The following is a 23,432-nucleotide window of genomic DNA, read 5'->3' as shown; positions in this document are numbered from 1 at the left end:
GAACCCTCTAGCTAATGCAGATCTATAAAAGCAGTGATCTAAGATTTACAGTGGACAAACCACAGCTGGCTTGCAGAACAGTGAAGAAACTGAATTTGGCATTTTCAGTGACATTTGCCTATGGGTTGACACATTAATAAAAATCTTAACTTCACTACTCTGATGTCAAAAATCATCCTACTCATTTTTGAGTTGCCCTAATTCATGTGCCAATTACATCTTTTGTTGTAGAAGCCCAAAGTTGCTTATTCCTTGTGCTTTCCCTAAATATTTCTCCCAAGTGTTAATCTTCTGGGTACCAGTCTGTTTTGGCAGGCTGGTTTTCCTTTGCTGTGCCGCTTTTCCACTTCTTTTTCAAGAATTGCTGACAACCCCCATTTCCTTGTCTGGGCTGTTGAAGTTCCATCCCAAAATAAGACAGTGATTAAATGGCAGACAAAAGTTGACATTCAGTAGTGAGTTCATAATCTGATACATTTCAGTTAGTTAATCTCTGATATTTAATGGAATAAAGTCTGTTGTGCTTGTGGCTATCAATAAAGACTAATATGTATCACAGTAGGAAATGTTTCTTCTAACTGTAAATAAAAGTGAATGCATTTGATGATTTTTGTAGGCATCTGTTGAAGTCAGGGACAATCCTTCTGGGAGTCAGAAAGCAGCCCTTGAGGTCATATAGAGCTCACATGACCTAGTTTATTCTTCATTAAAACAGATGGTATCTATCTGAGCAAGGCAAACTTGGTTTTAAGAAAGAGCTGGGGATTAAAAGGATGGGAAGCTGAAACAGGTGGGTCTAATTAATTGGAGCAAATAAAGAGGCAATCTAAGCATTAAATTAGTCATCTACATCACTAGCAAAATAGTCACTACTCACTCAATTGTTTTAGCTGATCAAAAGTTGCAGGATTGGTTTACCTGGCATCAAAAGTATCAGAAATTGCATCAGAAAGGTTCCCACATACTTTATTCTTTTCTGCCAGGCTTCAAAGACAGCAAAATTCTGGAAACTGGCTGTGGTGTTTTTGCATGGTATTATGGAATCCAGCTTGTTTTGTAGGCTGAAAATACCCTACTTGTGTTTGATATGTAGGCCAGGTTGGTCCTCTGCAGATTTTGGCCTCATCTCTTTGTGTTTAACATGAGAAGGTTACCTAATGGAGAAGATTGCTGGCATTCCTTCAAGCTCTGCTACTACATAAAAGTTGCAATGGGAGCCAAGAATTTTATTGTTTCTGTTGTAAACAGATCATTGTAAACTGGATTAGTGGCTCACATTTTGCATATTTTATACTGCTTGCCCATTTAGTCCTGAAGATCCTGAACTGTGTTGCAAACAGCTCGGACGCTCTTCTTGCTGTTGTTTCTGGTGGCCAAAGACCTTCACTTACCACATGCCTTAGCAGGGAGAAGGGGCCTATGCAAAGAAACTGCAAATCTGCCTTCAGACTTTGTAAGAGCAGCTGTTTTCTTGAGGTACCATCTTCTCATGTAGGTGCTTTGTTTTGCTCTGAAACTCTTGTAACATGTACTATAATAAACAGATGGATAGGGATATGTGTGTAGGGAGTATATGAAGCCATTGTTCTTCCTTCAGCAGGATAGTACATGGTAGATCCCAGGACTAATCCAGAATGGTACGATGTCCCTTGTTCTCTTGGTTTGAACCGAATGTGAAATAAATCTGAGTAGACTGAAGTGCAAATCCGTCACAAATCTTGTGACAATCTGTCACAAAAGGTCAAATTTTGGTGGTTCACGCAGCTGAGCTCTGAGGTGATTGGGGAAAAAGCTGAACAGTTCTTTCAAAACAAAAATTGTTCCATGAGTTAATTGTCTCCTCACCTGGAGTGGTGTTTGATGGAAGACTACTAAGCACTGCCTTTTTTGCTTCCAAAAGCCTTCCCTCAAATTTATGGAGCTGAGCCTTCATCTTGCACAGTGCCACTTACTGCTTCAAGTTTTTAGTTTTCTTTTTATGAATCTGAGGGGCAGAATTTCCATCTAGTCACAACAACCTGTTCTTATAAACAGATTTTCTTGACTATGCTAAACAACCATGATAACATCTTGTTGCAGCCTCCCACTTTGACTGTCATCCTGTTTCTCGCTTCTCCCTATCAATTGCAAGGAAAAACATTTTAAAAATGTTAACAGAAATGGCTAAAAGTATGAGCAGGTTTGAAGTGAGATTTGAATTACACTGGTTTATGTATGCAAACTTTATCTGGTTGTTTGAAGACTAGCTAGGCAGAAAACAAAACAGAAAGAAAAGCATAGTAATTAGTCCCATGGAAGAGTGGTGGGTGTGTAGGTACTGCCAGCTAATGCAGGCCTAATGGATTTTCTGAGAACACTTGATGGAGAGAAAATACATATTATGAGAGGAGATGTCTGGAAACAAATGTTAGATGGCTTCTTGGTCTGTATTGTCTTTGTTTTCATAGTTGCTTGCAACTGTGCTAAAGATGTTTGAAATAGACTGCCTAAGATCAGTTCAACAATAAAACTGGTTAGGGAGGTTCTCTGTTCTCGCCTGTCTGTGTGGTCGTCTGGTTTTCCCAGAGGCTTTGTAGATTAGGGCCTTGCCACTGTTCTGGAATAGCCTGCCAAGCTTTGCTGTTCCTGGCAGAGATGTTTTCAAGGAGGAAGTGTTTCCAAAGTTAGAACTATTGCTAAATAGCAGTTAGAACACTGCTAAATAAATATTGCTGACAGGTTCTTCTTTGAAAATAGATACAACTTGTGATTTCTACTATTATTGTTGTTATTTCTGACCAGGGGTTTGTAAAGATAAACGAATAGTGTAAGGAAAAGTAAAGCATTCTAAAATATAAATTTCTTCATCAAGTAGAACAAGTCCTGAAACATGTAATCACTAGAAATCTAGAAACAATTAGATATGTGTTCACTTTTGACTTTCCTGTCGGATATGTCTGTGAAAGCACTTCATTCATGCAAGTATGAAAATGCATGTAAAACCACATTTGCTTATGGGGTTAGTATTGTTAATTTCCCTGAGTCTACATTTGGAAGTTTCAAAAATGAAAGATGATTTCTAGTTTTAGTGTGTCATATGACTATCTAATTATTCTTCACAGTGGTTTTGCTCAGAATTTAAATTTCAGCTCCTAATTCAGAAATAACGCAAGTTCATTTTGTCTGTGCATGCAGCGCAGTGTAGATGTAAGCAATCAGTATTTAAAGTAGCTTGAACAGATGTCTCTGCTTGGAAGCTTTTGAGCCTTTTTTTCGTGTTTGTTGGGTTTTTTTATGTTATTTGTGTGGGGTTTTTTTTTTACTGCAGAAGCCCATCCCTGAGCAAATAAAGTTGTTTGCAGGTATGGTCATGTAATGTGACTACATTGTTAAAGGATTTCATTGCATGATAAATTTTCCAGGATAATCTGATGGTTTGCTTTGCTAGAACAGCAGGCTTTTACTGAGATCTGCATACAGTTTTCATGGTTAAAGAACTGTAACTCGGGATAGGTGGGAATGTAAAACTTCTTTGATAGAATCTTTTGTGCTTGGACAATGGTAATCCTTGATGTGTTTGTGTAGTGAGAACTTTTATCTTGAAAACTGGCTTTGAAAGCTGTGTTGGTAGGGGAGCTTCAAATTCCATGAAACTGCATTGCTGGAGTTAGTAGTTTTAAGTTTGTAAGATGAGTATTTTGTTTTTTACTAAATGCTGTATCTTAAACAACATTTTAAGTGATTGGAAAGAAAAACTGTTAAATAACATAAAAATTTTTAGCTGAGAATACACATACAGAAAACAAGTATTTCAAACATAAATTGAAGCTACCAGAGGTAAAAATTCCCTTGTTTTTTCTCATGTCCCCAATAATACAGTTTTAGAAGTTAATTTGTTAGTTTCTTGCTTCTAGCTATCTCTCAAAAATGTATTTCCTTTCACATACATACTCCTTTCCCTGTATCTGTTGCACATCTTAGGAAATTATCTTTACTATTAATTGATCATAACTGATCAACACATTCTGAAATCAAGTAACAAACCAGTTAATGATACTCTAACAGGTCTGTGTGCTGCCACTCCCAGGGTATGTGCAAAGAAGGGGATGATTGTGAGCTGAAGTATAAGCTTTTGACTTTTCTGGAGTGAATGACCTTTCACAAGTTAGGTGCTTGATTTGAATGCCAGGTGTCCTTTATAGTGGCACATATTTCTGTCTGAGAATGGGATTAAAAATATCTGCTGTACTGTTGTAATGAAACCTACATGGCGTTGTTTAATGAGCAGGAAAACAGTAAGCAACCACCTAATGAGCTGAAACGTGTGTTGGTCTTCAAATGTGTAAGTGTGCTGCACAACAAATAGCAATCTGGCTAAATGTGCCAGTTTTAGCTTTTATTTCAAACTAAAAGGCATACTCAGTTCAGTTATATATGGTTGTCTTGAGTGCAATGCACTTAAAAGGAACTTAAATGACTATTGAATAGAGAAATGCCTAAATGCATTATTTACAAGTCAATATGTTTTTATTTTCTTTCTTTATTTTTTAGAGTGAATTGGAAAAGGGATACGTTAACTATAAAAAAGGAGTGCCAGACAGCCATTATTTCCAAGTGATGTTACACTGGGCACTATAAGCAGATTTTTTTAAAAAAATCAATTTCTAAAAGGATCAGCAAATTTTATGTATTTTTTCCTATCGCTTCCTTATCCTACTGAATCGCTTCCCCTCTCTGTGCACGCTTAGGTTTATAATCTCCTCACCTGAATAGTTGGAGTTCCTGTAGGTTTTAATTTAGCAAATTATCTATGTTCTTTTTCCCTTTTTACAGTAAGTTAATGTTTCTGTTCCAACTTTTCAGGCACAGGTACCTTTGGACGTGTTCATCTGGTGAAGGAAAAAATGGCCAAGCGTTACTTTGCACTGAAAGTAATGAGCATTCCTGATGTCATACGACTGAAGCAAGAGCAACATGTGCACAATGAAAAGTCTGTCTTGAAAGAAGTCAACCACCCTTTTTTGATCAGATTGTAAGTTGTTGTATTTTTTAAATTCATTTCACTCATACAGAAAGTGCAGTTAAAGTCCTCCAGAGTCTCATTGCAAGTTCTCACATACTAAACCAACACTGAACATACAATTTCTCATATGTAATCTAGATTAAAATAGATTTTGGAATTAAGTACGTATTTTAAAAGAATCAAGAATTTAAAATAAAGAGGCATAAATTAAACATTCAAACAGTAATTTATTATAAGGTGTTTTCTGTCTCTTCACACTGCAGAAGAAACATTTTCTGAAGTGAGGGGAAAATGCTGATGTAGAATTGTTAGGATTGGTTTGTCAAAATGACTTCTAGAACCATTCTTGGATTAGAATGGTAATGAAAATATTCCTACATGTATGTGCTGTAGATATTGGTAAATAGCTAAAGATATTCCTAGACTTAAATATCTAAGTTTTAAAAACTTAAGTGAACTATAGTTTTGCAGACTTAATTTTTAAAGAGTTTAAATAATCGCAGCACTTCCTGGACTTTGTTATTCCTGTATTTGAGGTTGTTAAGTGATGGACCTATTGAGAAGCATGATTTAAACACAGTTCATAAAGAATACTTTTTTTTTTTAATGGAATTGAGGTAACTCTGATGATCTCAATGGTCCTATTGTTAAAAGAGAAGATATCATACTTTTCTGTTCACAGCACCACAGTGCTTCTTGTATATCAGAGTCGATATCTATTAATGTGATACCTAAACCTCTAGTAATTGCATGTTAATTTCCATTTATATTTTCTCATGCATGGATACATGGTTGGCTATTAACCAAGATTTGTTTCCATTTACCTGCCTTAATCAGTTTTACATAAAATTAGACACAATTAGCCTTAGTTAGTCTAGCTGCAGGGAGTGCAGCTTCCTGCAAGGGTTAAGCAAGCATCAGAGGAAAAGGAAGAAGGCAACAGTGTGGTAGTCATTCAGAAGATAAAAAAAATAAGCCCTGCAGGAGGAGGCTTTTTTTCCCTATTGTGGTGTTGGCTTTTTCCAGCATCATGATCCTATTAGTTTCCAGCTAGTGTTCAGAAATCCTGTGTGGCATAAGATCAGTAAGACAAGTTCTAGAATATGTAGAGATTGAGATTCCTGAAAGAAAGCTAGATGGAGAGGCTGAGTACATCTGGTTCGACTAGTTGAAGTATGGATGGAACGGAGGGAACAGGATTTTGTATATCTATCTATGTACATTTGGAAATTTTTTACAAGAAAACCCTACCAAACCAACAAGCAAACTCCCAAACAAACCCCATCTCTGTAGGTCTCTGTGTCAGGAACAGCGGGAGTAGAGAATGTTGGGTGAGATGCCAGAGACAGGGATGAGAGGATTCATGTTCATACAGAAGTGATCAAAAATCCAAACGGGAATTTTCCTGCATTTCATTCACACCTTGTTTACAAAATATCAGGTTTTTCAGGTTGCCAAAGGACACAATTCAAATAGTTCACTTTTGAATTGTGCAAGCCAAACATTCTTCATGTCTTCTAGAGCTCTGCCTTTTCTGTTAAAATGTCCAGTGAGATGTTGCATCAGCTATGCTCATGTAATTGTCCATGTGATCCCTTTTTCCCTTGGCAGAGGAGACTCTGTAGCTGAAGTGAGGTAGTTAAAATTTAGGTCACAACAATATTTATGTGGTTTAGGTTAAACAAGCCTTTGTGGATGATTATCACTAGACTGTATGACAAATAACACTTTCTGCAGCTTTTTGTGTGACTAAAAAGTTTTTTCAGCCACTTCCCGCTCAATATATGTTTGGGTTTTTTTCTGTTAATGGTTTTACTGTAAGTGTTTAACAAAAACAGGGAAAATTGTATAGTTCAGCTTTAATGCCTTTAAAATATATTATCTACATGGTCTGGTTTTTAGTTTTCAATTAGCTTCACCATCTTTAACACCAATAGTATTCTCCTTTGGTTGTAAAACAGGGAATAGGTGTCCATGCAGCATTTCAGAACTTTATGATGGAAAATTATAAAGTAATGCTGCACATAATTGATTTCTGGTGTTCAGAAATTCCATATGTCTTCCTATATGTAAAGAGTTTTTTTGGTTTTTTTTCTTTTCCTGTTACTTTTGAGAAATACCTATTCTAAATATAGGGAGGTACAGTTTTTCTGTAGACGCTGGAGTTACTCATCTACATGGTTTTTTTTAAACAATTTTTTTCTAAATGCTTCTTAGGTGCTTCTGCAACAACTGATCACTTGATATTCCTAGGCCATCTTTACTGATGTGTTTGAGTAATGTGTCATTGCTGCGGTGCAGCTCTTCATAGTGAAATGTAATGTTGGCATGTTTTTGAAGAGAGGAAGAATTAATAAAAATCAACTATGTCTTGTAGTTGTATAAGCTAAAAGAGGTTGTTTGTCTGTAGGAGTTCACAATGGCAACTAAGGTTTATGTAGTAAAGCTGAATTGTAGAGTTAATAACACCACACGTTATTCTAATCACAGTTTCTGTGATTTTTTTTCCCCTCTTCTTTTTTGTATTAACTTACCATTTAAAGCAATCTGAATTGTGAGTACAGTTTTCATTTTGCTCTTTTTCATGTATACTAAATAATGTATCCATTTTTCTGTGGATAGACAAACCTTTAAGAGTCAGTTTTTGAAGAAATTAATTCCACTAAAAATCTTGTGCGTAATGATGTAGATGTTTCATTTTTCCCCTCTGTATTACCAGATTTTGCTCTTCCTCTCCCATAAATATGTGGTTTGCTTTGTTTCATCCACTGCTGCTCTTCTTTCATTGTTTAGCGTAGGTACAACTCTGCCTAATTACCTAAAATACATTTTCAGAGTGTTTTTGCATAGTCAATAAAGAATATCATCTGTGTACTGTTTATTGTACTGCGAACTGTACATGTACTGCGAACATCATCAATAGCCAATTAATAATGTTGATCATTGTGATAGGGAAGAAGTTTCATAAAAGCAGAACCTGGGCTCTGCTTTCTTCATCACTACGAGAAAGGAAGAGCTGTAGCTGATGTCTGTTAGTCAGTCTTATTTCTTTAGTTGCCTCAGTGCTGCTGTCAAAAATAAAACCTTCCTGAGTAAAAGTCATTGATGTGTTAGGGAGCTCAGTTTTTTGTGTATCTTTCCTGAGGCTCTATGCCCTGATTAAGCACGAGGTACTTGTGATACTGCAGAAGCACTGACTAGAAGCTGAAATAGCTTCTGTTCTTTTATCACTGTATCAATAAAGTAGGCAAGGATACAGTGTTCTCTATCTTTTATTATGGAATTTGGAATAGTTCTTTGTTTTAAACGGTAGTATTCTTCAAGATGTTACCAGATGCTTTTCTTCTTAACTGTTGAGCTACATTTAGGGGTATGGTGAGTTGTTTAATGTAGATAGAATGAAATACAATTATTTAGGGGAATGTGGAAGAGAATATTCTTGTATTCTGTACTGAAGCATTTTAAAGCCCCATATAATTATTTTCTTTCTTCTTTACTTCTTCTTTACATTACTCTGACTACCACAGCAATAGCCCTTAAATCAAAATCTGAGGAATGGAAGGTGTACCTATCCTTAGATTAATTCTCAGGTACAGAAATGAATCTTGTTTTGCTGTCACTTTTGCTTTTCTATCGCTTTTGTGAAAGTGCCATAGAAGAGCAAGCATTGTCATCTGGTGCTTTCGTCGGGATTGCATATCTCCTGGGAAGAAGGTGCAGGGAAGACAACTCTTTGATGTCTGGTTTTGAACATATTGTCATGAAAGTCTTTACAAAAGCAGATTCTGCCTACTCCCATTACTTTGGTAATGCTTGATAATATAAAATGTAAGGTGTGTTAAAAAATGTCTGATCTTTATATCAGGTCAGTTATTTGGTGCTTAGAAGAGACCTGTTTTGTACAATAAAACAGAATCTATCCGTTTCATTTCTTGGCCTGTGCTCTACTGATCCTCAGCTATCTGGTTTACATTGCAGGTTAAAGTGACTACTTGAATGTCTTACATAATCCTGAATTCTTGGGGGTTTGATATTTGCAGACAAGGAATCAGAATTTGATTCTGTACATGGTTGGGGTGCAAAGGCCTTTTTACAGACATTTACTTACAAGGCAAATCAGAGACATAATTTCTTTATTCAGTAAAAAAATACTTTTGTTGCAGATTTTGGACCAACCACGATGAACGTTTTTTATATATGTTAATGGAATATGTGCCAGGAGGAGAACTTTTTAGTTACCTGCGCAACATGGGGCGTTTCAACAACAGCACAGGACTGTTTTACTCGACGGAAATTATTTGTGCAATAGAATACCTGCACTCCAAAGAAATAGTTTACAGAGACTTAAAACCTGAAAATATATTACTAGACAAAGAAGGACATATCAAGCTTACTGACTTTGGATTTGCAAAAAAACTGGTGGACCGGTAAGTGGGGTTTTGTTCTGGCAATTATGTTTTGCATGCTAAACAGTTAGGAAAAAAATGTTTGATTTCAGATTCTCAGCATTTGATTTAACATTCCATGTTATTCACACATGTCAAATCCCTTAATATGAAGGAAATTATCATCTTAAAATAGCTGTATGGAAAGGAGTATTTCCCCTTAGGTATAACCAGGACCAATATCACGCATAAGCAGCAACAGAAAAATATTTTTATATAGCTGGTTTTATATATTTAAGTTTTCAGCGGTCATGTACTTCAGGGAAGTAATGTCAGCAGATGCTAAGATATGTGAATTAATCCTCCATACATACTGAATTGCTACATGTTTTGTTACTCATGTTTTCTGGTTTCCTATTTGAGATTTTTGAAGTGTGAGAATAACATTCTAAAACTGTATACAGCATTTTCACTAGCCTATGGCTAAAATGAAACTGCAAAAATCTAGACAGAAATCATAAGGCCAGCTTCAGCAGAACCGATTTATTTAAGTCTAGCTTCTGTATTACTGTCAGCTTTAATTACAGATGTAAACTTTTTGATAATGCAGAGACTCCCTCCCAGTAATTTCTCTGTTCTCTCAGTTTGGACTGTTCTTCCAAGACCATAATACATGTTTTTAAGAGTAAGCAAGAGCATTGAGATTGAAGAAAAGGGACAGTAAAAACCAGGCTGTTGTATCAGAAGAGTGGTGTGACAAGGCTTGATTGATGTTACGCCTTTGAGTCATCTCTTGAGGGAGACCCGTATTTGGTTGTTCTGATGGAGGCAGCACAGTGGTGAGTTAGGTGTTACACAGGTGCTCTTCCTCTTTGGTCATCAACCTGTTTGATGCTGCTTTTGCAACAAACGAGTCTGTGTGTGAGGAGAGTTCTACAAGATGAGTTTGAAAGGAGAGTGTGTGAGTCCCCAGTCAGGTGCAAAGGAGAGCTGCTTTATTGCACAAACCAGGCCTTTTTAAACTGTTAGCCCATTATCAGTTGCATAGTTTTAAATAATAACAAATAATTCAACCAACCACCATACACCAGGATGTGAACACATAATGATTATATAACTTGTTTTTCTACCCCTAATTCAGCAGTCTCTTTCACACCATCCTTTTCTACTTAGCGAAAGTAACAGGCCTGAGCCATGATTTTACAAGGCCTTCCTTTTGTAAAGTTTTACTTATTGGTAACAAGAGTGGGTCTGAGGAAGCTGCTTAATGAATGTATTGTGAAGGAAAAGTCAGATGAGACAAATCACAAAATAGAATCAGAAGTTCTATTCACCTTTAAGGTCTGAAAATCTGTTTTAAGACCATAGAATTTTGAGTATCTGAATTCAGTTTCCACTAGGCAAGCAAAAAGACCTACAAATGCTGGTCTTTAAATTAATACTTTGTGTTTATAGCAAAATAACTCTTTGTAGGAAGACGTAACATGCATCCATGTAAGAAATACTTACGACTTGCTCTTTACATGTAAATACTGCCACTTAGTGGTAATTCTTGTTTTGTATTTCTGTGGGTTTAAGGCACAAGAGAAGTAACCCTTCATTAAATAAAGTGATAGTTCACGTCAGACTGAATTTTTAAATCTGGAAGATGAATCGCTAAGAGTAAATTGGTTCAAATATATTTTAGGATATCAAACTTAGTTATCATGACTGGTTTTAATTGGGTTTGTATTTCCCATATTGCTTGGGAGGTAGTGAAGTGATCAGTTTGTGTTGAGTCATAGAAGATTATAGTAGTTTTATATTCATAGCTGATTTACCTTCAAATGTACAAGAGGTAACATAAATACAGGATATAAAATTGGAAGAGCAAGGACATTATCAGTTAGAGCGCAGGTAGTTACCTATGCAAATCTGTTTTAGTTTTTTGTGTTATTGTGTTTCTTTTGAAACTACGTAGTATTCTCCCCACTAGCTGAAGTCATCTTCGCAAAGTTGGTTTTGTCACCAACATTTGTTTATGTAAAAATACACAATTATTAGCCCTTTATCCACTAGTTCACTCCAGTTGGTGTTTTTGTTTATAGCATAGCCTGTTTGATCAAAATTATAGGAGATATTTTGTCATTTTTAAGCATGGCAAGTACCTGTACACATGAATCTTACGTGTGTGGGTGTCAGTGAGCGTATAGATGTGTGCACATACACAGCATACATGAATGGCAAAAATGAGACATGAAGTATTTATGTTTCTCAAACATTGTAAGGTAACTTGCTCTCAGGATCAGTGAAGGCATTCATAGAAAGAAGACTTAACACATAAATGAAAACACGGTCTGCAAAACACCTTGGATACAATTGCACATTCCAGATACATCATACTTCACTTGAATGATTCTGTAGCTGACTAATTGAGGTTTTTCTGAAGACGTTTTCCTTTCTTCCCACTACCATATGTGAAGGGATGAAATATTCACCATGTCCCTCTACATTTAAGCTGCTCTTCAGAAAGTGTGTCTGGCTCATAGCTCATGTTCCCACTGTGGAAAGCAGCCTGCACCTGTACCTTCTTATTAGTATGATTTCAGAAGGGCTAGACTCTTAATATTTTCTTTTTAGAGACAGAGGAAAGAGAGGAGGTTTTCTTTGCTCCTTCTGTTCCTTGTTGGTATGTCCTTCTGTTTATCCTTGTTCCTCCCTTTTCACTCATAGTGTGCGTTTAAAAATTCTAAATTTTTCTCCAAAACAGTGTGTCTTTGCCTCAGCTGCTGTTTATTTCTTCTCTTTTCCACCTTGATGTTGCTTAACTGAAGACTTAATAACCTTTTCAGTTTCTTGTAAGTACATTAATATAAAATAGATGGGCGACTACTTTTTAAAAAGGGCAATGTCAAGAAGAAAGTTGGGGAGGGGGTTTTTATAAATTACTATTACCTGAAGGCTGTAAAAAGAATTTTTAGACCTTTCTCTTTCTGAAAAGCATATGCTGCTTTTTAGGTATAATATTTTTATTGAAAATTTTTTTCTAATCTGATTTCCTTTTTTTGTGCGTTTTTTGGTTGGGTATTTTTCACTTTGATTTGGGTGTTTGGGTTTTTTTTTTTTTATTTTTTGGGGGGTTGGGGTTTAATTCCCATGTTCTTTCAGAGAAGCACACAGCTAATCTGCATGGAATTTTATGGGGTTTTTTATGGATGGATTTCATTCAGAAAGTTATAAACATTTTAGGTAAAATTAAGACTTGAGTGATTTTTTTTTTTCCTGGAATGTTATTCACTGTTAATTTTAGTTTATATAGTTTACATTCCTAAAAAAGAAACTTACCTGTGAGTCTTTCTAGAAACTTGAGAAGTGATTAATCTTAAACATACTTGAGGTAGTTTGCACTGTTGCTTAAGCTGGATGTGCTTCATGACTGTTCTACACAGTGGATTGAAGAGAGAAAGACTAAGTAAGACACAGTAAGTCTAGTTTGCAGAGTATACCCTTTGTCACTAAAGAAGCAAGCAAGAATGTCTTGCCGAACCAATTTTTGTTGACTGGATACAAAGCAATCTCTGTTAAATATAATTATAGAGAAACTGCCAGAATACCAAAACAAACGTCTTTAATCTGGCTCATGTGCAAAAGGTTTGTCAGGCACTACAGAGATGGATGCTGAATGGTGTAAAATGCTAAAACACATTAACCATCAAGATTGAACTTCTTCACACAGTACTCTTCAAAAGTTTCACCAAATTATCTTGTAGTTTACCTTCAAACCGGAGTAGATTCTGTATTTCATGTTTTAAAATTGCATATTCAACCTTATTAATTAGCACTTACGTGTGTTTCAGCTTCTATTTTGAAAATTCGGAACAGTGAATATTTTGTAGCAGTTTGAAGGGAACAGTCTATTCTTACTTTTTTGCACTGTAATTTATCTTCAGAAAAGTTATCTGGAATTTCAGATGCATATGCAGTAGTCATAAAATAGTAATCATAAAAATAATTTAAAATATTACCTTTTTTGTAGCATCTACTTGACGTGTTTTCCAAAATACTAACTAGTCTGTTTCATGATCAACAAAAGAGGAAACACCAGTCATGATCTTATGGCACAAATACACATCTCAAAAAAGAGCATGAGCTTCTTCCAAGTTTTTGTGTAGTTAGTAAACATACATTTCTTGATTGAAATTAAGGAAGTAGTTACTGTGGTGGTAATAAATTTTATTTCCTAGTGCAGCTATGAGGCCTCAAGTTATGTTGGCCTTAATTCAGTTTTCCTCTTGCTTGAATAAAAATTGAGTAAAACTGTCAGCTGATTCATTTGCCTAGCTGCCTAAATCAGTATGATTAAGTCACATGATGGATACAACTTTTTAAATTTGGGAGAGGGAGAAATACTTCATTTTAAAAGATGACAGCTTTGCTGTTATTCTTAATTCCATAGTCCTGATCTAGGTAGCTGCTAGATGGCAGTAGTGTAAAGCAGCACTGTATGTAAAAATTCAGTATGCTCAATTTGAAAAATAAGAGTTTATATTTTTTAGATGAATTAATGATAAAAATTAAAGATGTATTCTTTACACTGGGGAATGTAGTTTCAAGAACCTTGAAGCACATTGGATGCAAAGTGTGCCTAACATTTCCAACAGTCTAGCTGGAGTAATTTGGCTTTTGCCATACCAAACTGAATTCTTCATTTAAAGCCTTAACTGACTCTACAGCTCCTCTTCCTTTACCTTAACTACTTTAATGAATCAAGACTAAGGCTTACAAAAACTAACCAACTGAAAAAAGAATCCCAAAAGCTCTCTTTAAAATATTTCTAAGTATCATGGAATATGCTTAGTTGGAAGTGACCCATCAGAATCATCAAATCCAACTCTTGGCCTGGCCCAAGACATCCCCAGGAATCACACCATGTGTCTGAGAGCATTTTCCAAACTCTTTTTGAACTTTGCAAGGCTTGGTGCTGTGGTCACTCCCGTGGGGGGCCTGTTCAAATGCTCAACCACCCTCTGGGTGAAGAACCTTTTCCTAATATCCAACCTAAACCTCTCCTGACTCAGCTTCATGACGTTTCTTGTCACTGATCACAAGAATGAAGAGATCAGTGCCTGCCCCTCTGCTTCCCCTCATGAGGATGTTGAAGACCACAGTGAGGTTTCTCCTCAGTCCCCTCCAGTCTGAAATGAACAAGTGCCCTCAGCCCCTCCTCATAAGGCTTCCCCTCCAGACCCTTCACCATCTTCATTGCCCTCCTTGGGACACTCTCCAGTAGCTTAATGTCTTTTTTACATTGTGGTGCCCAAAAGTGCACAAAGGGCTCAAGATGAGGCAGTGTCTGCACAGAGTAGGGTGGAACAGTCATCTTCCCTGCATCCTCAGAAAAAGAAGCTGAATTAGTAAGTTAGTATTACTTCTAAAGGTGATTGCTGTTCATCTGAATGCATTTCTTCAGGAGTGTGTTACCAGTTTGATTGGAGAAAATTCTTCCTCTCACAAGTGCTCAGGTTTTTTTGGTGCAAGTTAGAAATCATGTGCAGTGACCATTTGTCACTATATTCTAGAACTCCTTTTAAAATGTGATGCAGTTTTCTTCTTCACTCTGTGCTGTGATTTCAGTTTTTCTTGAATTGGTGAGCACATTTTCAAAGTTTCATCTTCTGACTTGCTGCTGAGGAAGGGTAATTTATTCAAAATAAGAGCACATTTTTAGTTTTTTTCTAAAGTGTACATTTAAACCTAAGTTAAGGGGGTGAAGCCAGGTAAATTCTACATGGGTATTTTTACAAAGAAAACTCCAGATTTCTGGAAAAAATTATTTCAGAATATTATTCTTTTCAAATGTAATTTGGTCTTTGTAAACATAACTGCTTAGCTTCAATTTGTTTCTTGTCTATATAGAATTAGAGCTTCAATTAGTTAGTAATATAACAGTTTTCTTTTGACCTTACCATAGAAGGCAATGATGACTAAAAATTACTTTAAAATATATTACAAAAAGTATTGCCTAGTTATCTCACACGTGCTTAATTACACTTTCTAAATATTTTAAATAACTAAAAATACAAAATGTTTCCCTTTCAATGAATACTGTGGAAGTGATGACAGGTTAGATTTCAGTCCTATTTGAAAAACTTTACTTAGTAAAACAAATCAGGTATGTGCAACTATTTACTGGTTTAAACAACTACTTCTTTACAAACTCCCTCCTTTCTTTTTTTTTCCCAAAATAAACCTTTCTTTTGCTGGAAAAGGCCATCAAGCTTGTCTTCTGCTGGGCCCATCAGAAGTAGTCCATGAACTCCCAGGGTCTGCACCTTACAGAGTAAAAAGCACTGTTAATAATTCAAAACAATGTATAGTCTAATGGTAGAATGCCACAGCACCAGCTGGGAAACTCAGTGCACAGATATTTTCTGAGACAGGAAGTTCCTTAATTTGCATAAAGCTCTGTTGCAGGAGAATTGGAGAACATCATCAAAGTAGTCTGTTTAGATCTTGTAGAGGCCTTTCTTATTTCTCTGTTTCTTTGTGCAGTAAATACATAGGTATATGTTGGATACTTCTTATGTGTGTGTTTGGTTTTTCCTATTACTGTTATTTCAGTTCCACTTTGATCTGCTTTTGTTGTTTGTTTTGTGTTGTTTTTTTTCCTTCTTTTACAACCAGAACATGGACTCTCTGTGGCACTCCTGAGTACCTTGCACCAGAAGTTATACAAAGTAAAGGCCATGGAAGAGCTGTGGATTGGTGGGCCCTAGGAATTCTTATATTTGAGATGTTGTCAGGGTAAGTGATAATTACTCTATCACAGCACTATTATGTAATAGAGAATTATTTGCTAGTTCTGTTTACAATATTGGATTAGCAAATCCTGGCTAAATTTATTATTGATATACCAGTTTAGTTTGTGCCTTTGAAGAAAGAAATTGGGAAGCTTTACAAAAGAACATATATCACTGTTATTATGGGATTGTTTTAGGGTTTTGAGTTCGTTGGTTTTGTTTCTTGTTTTGGGTTTGGGTTTTCTGTTTGGTTTGGTTTTTTTTGTTTTTTTTTAATTTTTACATAAGACTTTTTTAACAGCTTCCCTTTTCCTCATGTGTTGTGGAAATTCAAGTTTTGCCGAAGTTTAGATTTTTATTCACAAGATCCTTTATATTTCAAGGGTAAAGAACAGGACTGCTTCTGTAATTAATTTCCAGTGTAGGGAAATCCTAGTTACAGTGAGAGCTTTAACAGTGCATTTGTAAAAATGCACTGCTGCAAGTAGGAAGACTTTTATTAATATAGTTTGTATTACAACTAAACACTGGTTTTCTTTAAACCAGAGGAAGAAGAACAGGGAAAAGCTTTATAGGTCTGTTTGAAATAATTTTGCTCAAGTGCTGCTTTTGGTGTTTTGGAATTTGCTTGATAAGCAATGTTTTCAGAAGATAAAAATTTAAACAGAAGAAACAGTTTTGGGCATTAATATAAATAATTGTTTATGACTTGTTAGTATTAGATAAAAGTAATATTCTCAATTTACTCTGATTTAAAAAAATATTTTTTTCGTTAAAATAAGTAACTTATTTAGGTAGAATGTGAAATCGTGCTTATGTGCTAAACAAGGCTTCTGTGTCGTTTTCCTTTTACTTTTTTTTGTCTTGGTTGTTTTTTGAGGGAACTTCTAAAGAAGATTTGGAGTTTTGGCTTTGCCATAGTGGGTGTTATAGGACAAATGCAGATGAAAGCAAGGGTTTCCTAGCTTCTGAAGAAACAGAGTATATTTCAGCAGTTTGATTTCATAGTTCTTAGAATTTTTGCCTGGTACCTGGCTCAGTGTGCTCTACACCTCCTTGGTCCCCACCTGTGTCAGGTGTCCTCTGTGGCCTTTCCTTATAAATCTGCAGCCTTGTAGAATGATCAGAACCAAGTGTCCTTGCTTGGATTTATTCATCCTTTTCTCTGTGCAGTACTGTCATTTCAAAGTGACTTTGGTGTGACTCTTCAGTGTTTGGCCAAGCTCATAAGTTTGCCTGCGGGAGTAGTTTCCCTGATTGGATGAGTGGTCACTTCAGAGCTCTAATCCATTGCGTGTGCTGCTGTGAAGTTCACCCAATAGCAACACAACTTTACCTAGCACAGCCTTGCTACCCACTGCTTGCTTTCTTAATGTCCTGAACGCTTGCAGATACATTGATTTTGAATGTCGTGGCAATTTGTCGACAGAAAAGCAATAAAAACATATGATAGCTGTTGGCTGACCCAGGCAGGCTTGCCTGACTGGTCTAATATGAAGTTGTTGTTTATGTAGGCTGATCTGTACAGAGACTAGGCTTCACCTTCCTTCCATTGCTTCCTGTAAGTTGAGCAGCCCAAGTTGGTCAAAAGAATCCTTTGCAGAGAGATGAAAGATTTTCTGAGAGAAAAAAGAGATTCCCAGCAAGCTTGTTGCCACTAATCTTAGTCCTAGACAGCAGGAAGATTGTAGATAAAAGTGTCTGGGCTGTAACATGAGAGCAGGTGCTGCAGTCATCCAGCTGTGATTTACCTTCCTGCCACGGGTTTCAGAGGGACCACTCTGTTAAGTCTGTGTGGTCTCAGTGTAGTGGATTTTGTCCCTTTTTTATTTGCATGCCTTACCGAGATGTTGGTAGGTTTCTCCCCACTGGACCACTAATAGAAACATATTTTGGAGAGTTAACATACTGGCTACAGGTGGCAATCAAGCTAGATATTTGGAATCATTAAGACCTCAAGACTGCAGGGTGCTGAAGTATGAAATATATGCTGTATATTCTACTGAAATATGACTGGTACATATTGTTCATGAAAAAAGAGAGCAGCTGCTGTTGTTTCTATGTAGGATCTTCTGCATCATGATACTGTCTGGCTCAAGGGATGAGACCTGGATTTCAGGGTGGGGGGATAGGAGGGAGGTGGCTTAATATGAACACCTTGACTTTTAGAGACTTTTAACCAATAGATATAGCTTACACTTTCCTGAAAGTCAAGCGAAGTTTTATATAGGCTGAATGACAGAGCCAGCTGTCTCCTGTGTGTGATTTTCTAAGATTTTTTTACTACAGTACTTGTATAGACATGCTCTTCAAAATGATTGAATGCTGCTTTGGATAGGGACTCCGTCCAGCACTAAAAATAAAACACAGCAGCATTCAGTCATTTTTCAAAGTTGGAATATGGACTCCATGCAAGCCTATTTGTTTGGGGTGATTGCATTTTGAGGTTTGTTTTTGGGGTTTTTTTGTTTGTTTTGAGATTTTTTTAAGATGGGGGTATAGATAGATACTACTTTTTTTTTTTTTTAGGGTGTTAAAGGAGGGCAGGGATTATGGTTTGTATCTGTTTCCTTTAGATGGGAAGGTTGGTCACAATGTATGTATGCTTTTAGCATTTTACCATTTTTGCTGTTCTTGGCAATAGTGTTTTGAAGCACTTTTCCTCAGCAATTCAAGATCTGGCTAGATATTCACTATCAAGGCTTTTATTACAGAAACAATCCTAGTTAACTTTATCCATCAAAATTCAAAGAAGATTTAGGAAATCTGAAAATATTTTGGAGGTGAACAAAACCTGACTTCAAGATTAAGTTACTGTCTGCAAGTAAATTAACGTAAAGCATTTTATAATTATTTCCTGAAGTTAGTCTCTCTGAAGCCCAAAAGCAATTGAAAAGAACTGGTAGGTGTGTGTGTAAGGAAATGGCATCTCTAAAAACAAACAAACAAACCCACACCTTCCTGTTCTACAGGGTCTTATTTCCCTAACTTAATCTCCGGAGGCCCATGGAATTTTTCTTCTGCACAAACTAGATTTAAGGCAAGGTCTTGTTTAGGATTAACATAACAAGATACAGAAAGGGGAAGAAACAGGGAGAAGCAAGGGTGAGAAGAAATCTTAACAGATGAATAACACCAAGTTCATAGAGGTAATCTAAACAAGCTAAACAAACTGTCAATACAGGAGTTGGAACATTTATTTCTTTTGAGTAAATGAGTTCTGTTACAATTTAATGCAGAGAAAAATATACTTGTTATTTAACATTAGGTATGTTAGGTTGTAATTGTGCTGTTATTAGTGTGTTTTTTATTTTTGCTTTGGTTGTCATATGTGATGTGCTGGTATGCCATTTTAGGTAGGTTAATGGTTCCTGTCTGCAATTTCATATTCTCAGACCTGTGTGTTTTCTCTTGAGGTTTTACAACTTCTGTTCTTCAAGACTGTTTTGAAACTTATGTCCATGCCACTGTTATGGTTCAGTTAGCAAAAGGAATGGTTTGCAGCTGTTCTCCTGTTTACAGAGATGATATTTTTTGTAGCTTCTTTTCAGTTGGTGAAAAGGCAGCTGTTTGTATTTGTGTTGTGGTGTGAAGAAAGTCTGAAACTCAAGAGGATTTTTCTTGATTTATTAGGTAGCTTCCAGCACAATACTTACTTTGTTTTGTCTGAAATCTGTGCTGTGTTGAAGGTTGACATTTACAAAAAGCATCAAAATCAAGTTACTTGGTTTGTCCATGAGAAAACTGCAATCTTTCAAAGCTGTTGTCATTTTGCATAGAGTTCAAATGCACTTTAAGCAGAATTGCCATAAAATTACTGTACAGCCAACTGTGATTTAAATTTACATTTCACAAGAACTCTAGACGTACTAATTTTGGATTTTCAAAGTGGGAAAGCAAAGGGCAATTCAAACATATAAATATGAAAAACGTATAGGTACTTCTGTTACTGCAGCTGGCAGCTATGTAATACGTAGTTACAAAATATTTTAATTGCATTATGCATTTATAGATTCTAATAGATAATAGAAAATTGAGTTTGTCAACTTGCTGTGGAGAATGTGAATGATATTTATGTTTCTTGACTAAAAAAGAAACTTTATATGATAGTCCTTCTTGTGTGGGAAAAACTTGTGCATGTTAAATAGCAATCATGTTTTCCTTGGTCTTTAGTGTCAAAGCAGGAATTTTTAATAGCACAAGTGTTATTCCTGAGAATCTTCCACTTTCCAGTTAGCTGGGAAAGTAGTTTTGTATAAAGAAAGTACTCTGGTGTTCTGAGCAGCAACAAAAAATATGCTTTAGTCTTTCCCTAACCAGATAGTTTAGTCGTGCTTTTCAGTGCTTTCAATTATTATGGGTTTTTTTACCATAAGCCTCCAGACACTTTTGCTTAATTATTCTCATGGAATTTGATCATTACCATGGCCAAAATTTACAGTATTTCAAAGGGAATGCTAATCCACTTGATCATCAACTGAATAATGAACAAATTAATACTTCTGAAAACGTAATGGAAATAATGTATAGTACATGTTGAAGAATAAGCTAGTTTGACTACTATAAAATTTTTAAAAGAGCCTGAAGTGAAGGACTGTTGTTTTTATCCTTGTTTTCATGCTATCAGTGATTTCCAGAGCCACAACCACTGTATTTGTTTGTGTATGCACACAGTTAAGTTCTCTGAAAAAGTAATTATGGAATTTTAGGGAGATGTGAAAATATTTTATTTAAACATTAATAGTGGTTGCATGTAATTAATATGGTGAACACTCAAAATCTGTGGATTTTTAAAATTCTGTAGAGATTTTGAGGCAGAAGCATAGTAAGAGGGTTGCTTTGGTCATGTTATGGAGGACAAAGCAGGACTGAGATTATTGAATGCGTTATTCCATTCCCTTAGAAAGGATTTCTGTGGTAACTTTTAAGAACTTGACTGACACAGAAAGCTGTTGGCACTTGGGCTCAGCTGCCTGTACTGGCTGTACTGATGCATCTCTTGCAATCGGGAATGTGCTGTACTAGAGAAGGAAGCGCAGCAGAAAACTTTCTATTCATGCTGTAGCTGTACAACAAGAAGTAGCCTCTCTGTTAGCTCATAGCTTCATGAAGAACTTCATAGAAAACATAAATGTAGAATTTTAATGGCATATTAATGTACTGTTTGTTGTGGGGAAGATTATGAAATGAAAACTTTTATCTATCCCACTCAGGAAAGCAACTGCACTTGGAGAGTTGTGAGCAGTGTGACTGTTCCAAAAACCTTATCTAGCAAAACATATACTTGCATTCAAGGTGTACAACATAACTGAACAAATAACTGAACTGGATAATATATTTGTGTGAAGGTCCTTTAGCACTTTAGACAGAAACTGGTAAATAAGGGCCTGCAGTTACAGGACAAGATAAAAAATGGTAATGCTCTTTTGGAGAGTATATCCCTGGTTTTTAGAGATAAAGGCAAAGCATTTTTTACTTTTAACGCTGAAAATTTGTTTCATAAATTATATTTTTACTGCAATTATGTAGCATTTTATGTTTTCCTATTCTATTGTTATATTTAAATTTTAATTCTGCATAGTGTATTACATACAAAAATGTTTTCTGTTTTACATAGGCAGCCTTAAATTATTTTTCAATATAGTATTTGTTTGGTAGTGTCCTACCAAAAAGAACAATATAATCAATTATTTCTGAGGGGAATAGCTATAACATAATATAAGCTTATAAGATTTCTAGAATTTCTTTTTCTAACATTTGAAAATTTTCTCTATTAAAATAGGTTTCCTCCATTTTTTGATGATAATCCATTTGGTATATATCAGAAGATTCTTGCTGGCAAAATAGATTTCCCGAGGCATTTGGATTTATATGTAAAGTAAGTCAATGACTTCCAACACTGTCTTTTCTAAATACCTCCTGAGCACTGTTTCTAAAAAATCTTTTTAGACCTGGTTTCAGATTCCAATTTTCTGAAACATCATGTTGGAAAATATTTTATATTTCATTTGCACTTTCAGTCCAAATAAACTTACATATTTGGAGACTTCAGGGTGGTGATACAGTTGTAAGATAATGTCTGACTCTCTTTTATGTATTGTGGGATAGTAAATGCTTTTCCACTTTGTGCAAGCCCCATTGGCTTGTACTATAAGAAGGTCAAGAGGAGAAATATGAGGAGGTAATTGAGTAAAAATTAGGAGAGCAGGAAGAGAATACTAAACTGTTTCTATCTATAGATGCATACCACTTAAATCACTCTCGGCATAACTACTTGAGAGAACTCTGGTACTTCAGAAGTTCTCGTGTAAAATCAACTTAAATTTATGATAGCAGGGGCCCAGTTCAATATGTAGTATTACATATACATATAATGTGGGTTTAATTCTCAGTATTCTTAAAGGTGTATTGCAGATGAAATAAGTTTTTTTCTGATTTGAAAATTCTGTTAATGAAATAATTTAGTAAACACTGAAACAGAGGAAATGCAATTATAAAAGTGAAATTTCTCCGAGAACCCAAGGTAATTGAATAAATGAGTGAGGAAGTGAAGACAGGAAGTTATTCCTGTGTTAATCACTGGTGATGTTTTGATGGTGACCTTAGAGAGGCACTTGCTTATTATCACTACTGGGTAAGCAGACACAAGCAAAGCTAATAATTTGAGAAAGATTTTTTTGTTTGGTTTTTTGTTTGGTTTTTTTAAGCCTCCACTGAATCATCAAGTGCACTGAATGAAGCATCTCTGCATCCCCTTAGGCTGATAAGTGTCTCATATTTTTGTCCCTTTGTAACAGTTTTCTCTCAGTAGCTTCACGCTGTTTCTAGTTTAGTGTACTCTCATTGTCTGGTCTTCTTAATCCAATTGATCTTGGAGAGAAAATTGATTCTCTCTTGTAGTATTCTGTGCACTGAACTATAATATTGTGATCAGAAGGTGAAACACCTCAGATTAGGTTATCATCACTAGCAACCCATCCAATATAGTGGAAGCACTTACAGAGACAAATAAGGCTGCCCCTGAGCCTCCTTTTATCCAGGCTAAACAATCCCAGCTCCCTCAGCCACTCCTTGTAGGACAACCTCCAGACCCTTCACGAGCTCCATTGCCCTTCTCTGGACACACTCCAGCATCTCAGTGTCTTTCTTGAAGTGAGTGGCCCAGAACTGGACACAGAGACACTAGGTGTGGGCTCTCCACTGACAAGTAGAGGGAGATAATCACTGTTCTGTCCTGCTGGCCACAATGCTTCTGTAGCTTCACTT

General features: G+C 35.9%; 1 protein-coding gene across 2 annotated transcripts in view; it reads left to right on the top strand.

The window, feature by feature from the left end:
• The window catches only part of PRKX (protein kinase cAMP-dependent X-linked catalytic subunit), a 55,410-nt gene that overhangs the window by 20,472 nt on the left and 11,506 nt on the right, over positions 1–23,432 (top strand). For both annotated transcript variants that reach the window (XM_014884519.2, XM_088160177.1), the window contains exons 2-5: positions 4,843–5,011; positions 9,166–9,429; positions 16,051–16,170; positions 21,949–22,044. In XM_014884519.2, the coding sequence (XP_014740005.1) occupies positions 4,843–5,011; positions 9,166–9,429; positions 16,051–16,170; positions 21,949–22,044 (649 nt within the window). The remainder of the gene's footprint in view (positions 1–4,842; positions 5,012–9,165; positions 9,430–16,050; positions 16,171–21,948; positions 22,045–23,432) is intronic.

This window comes from Sturnus vulgaris, chromosome 2, assembly GCF_052056855.1.
Source record: "Sturnus vulgaris isolate bStuVul1 chromosome 2, bStuVul1.hap1, whole genome shotgun sequence".
NCBI lineage: Eukaryota > Metazoa > Chordata > Aves > Passeriformes > Sturnidae > Sturnus > Sturnus vulgaris.
This window is presented reverse-complemented; position numbering and strand designations above follow the sequence as displayed.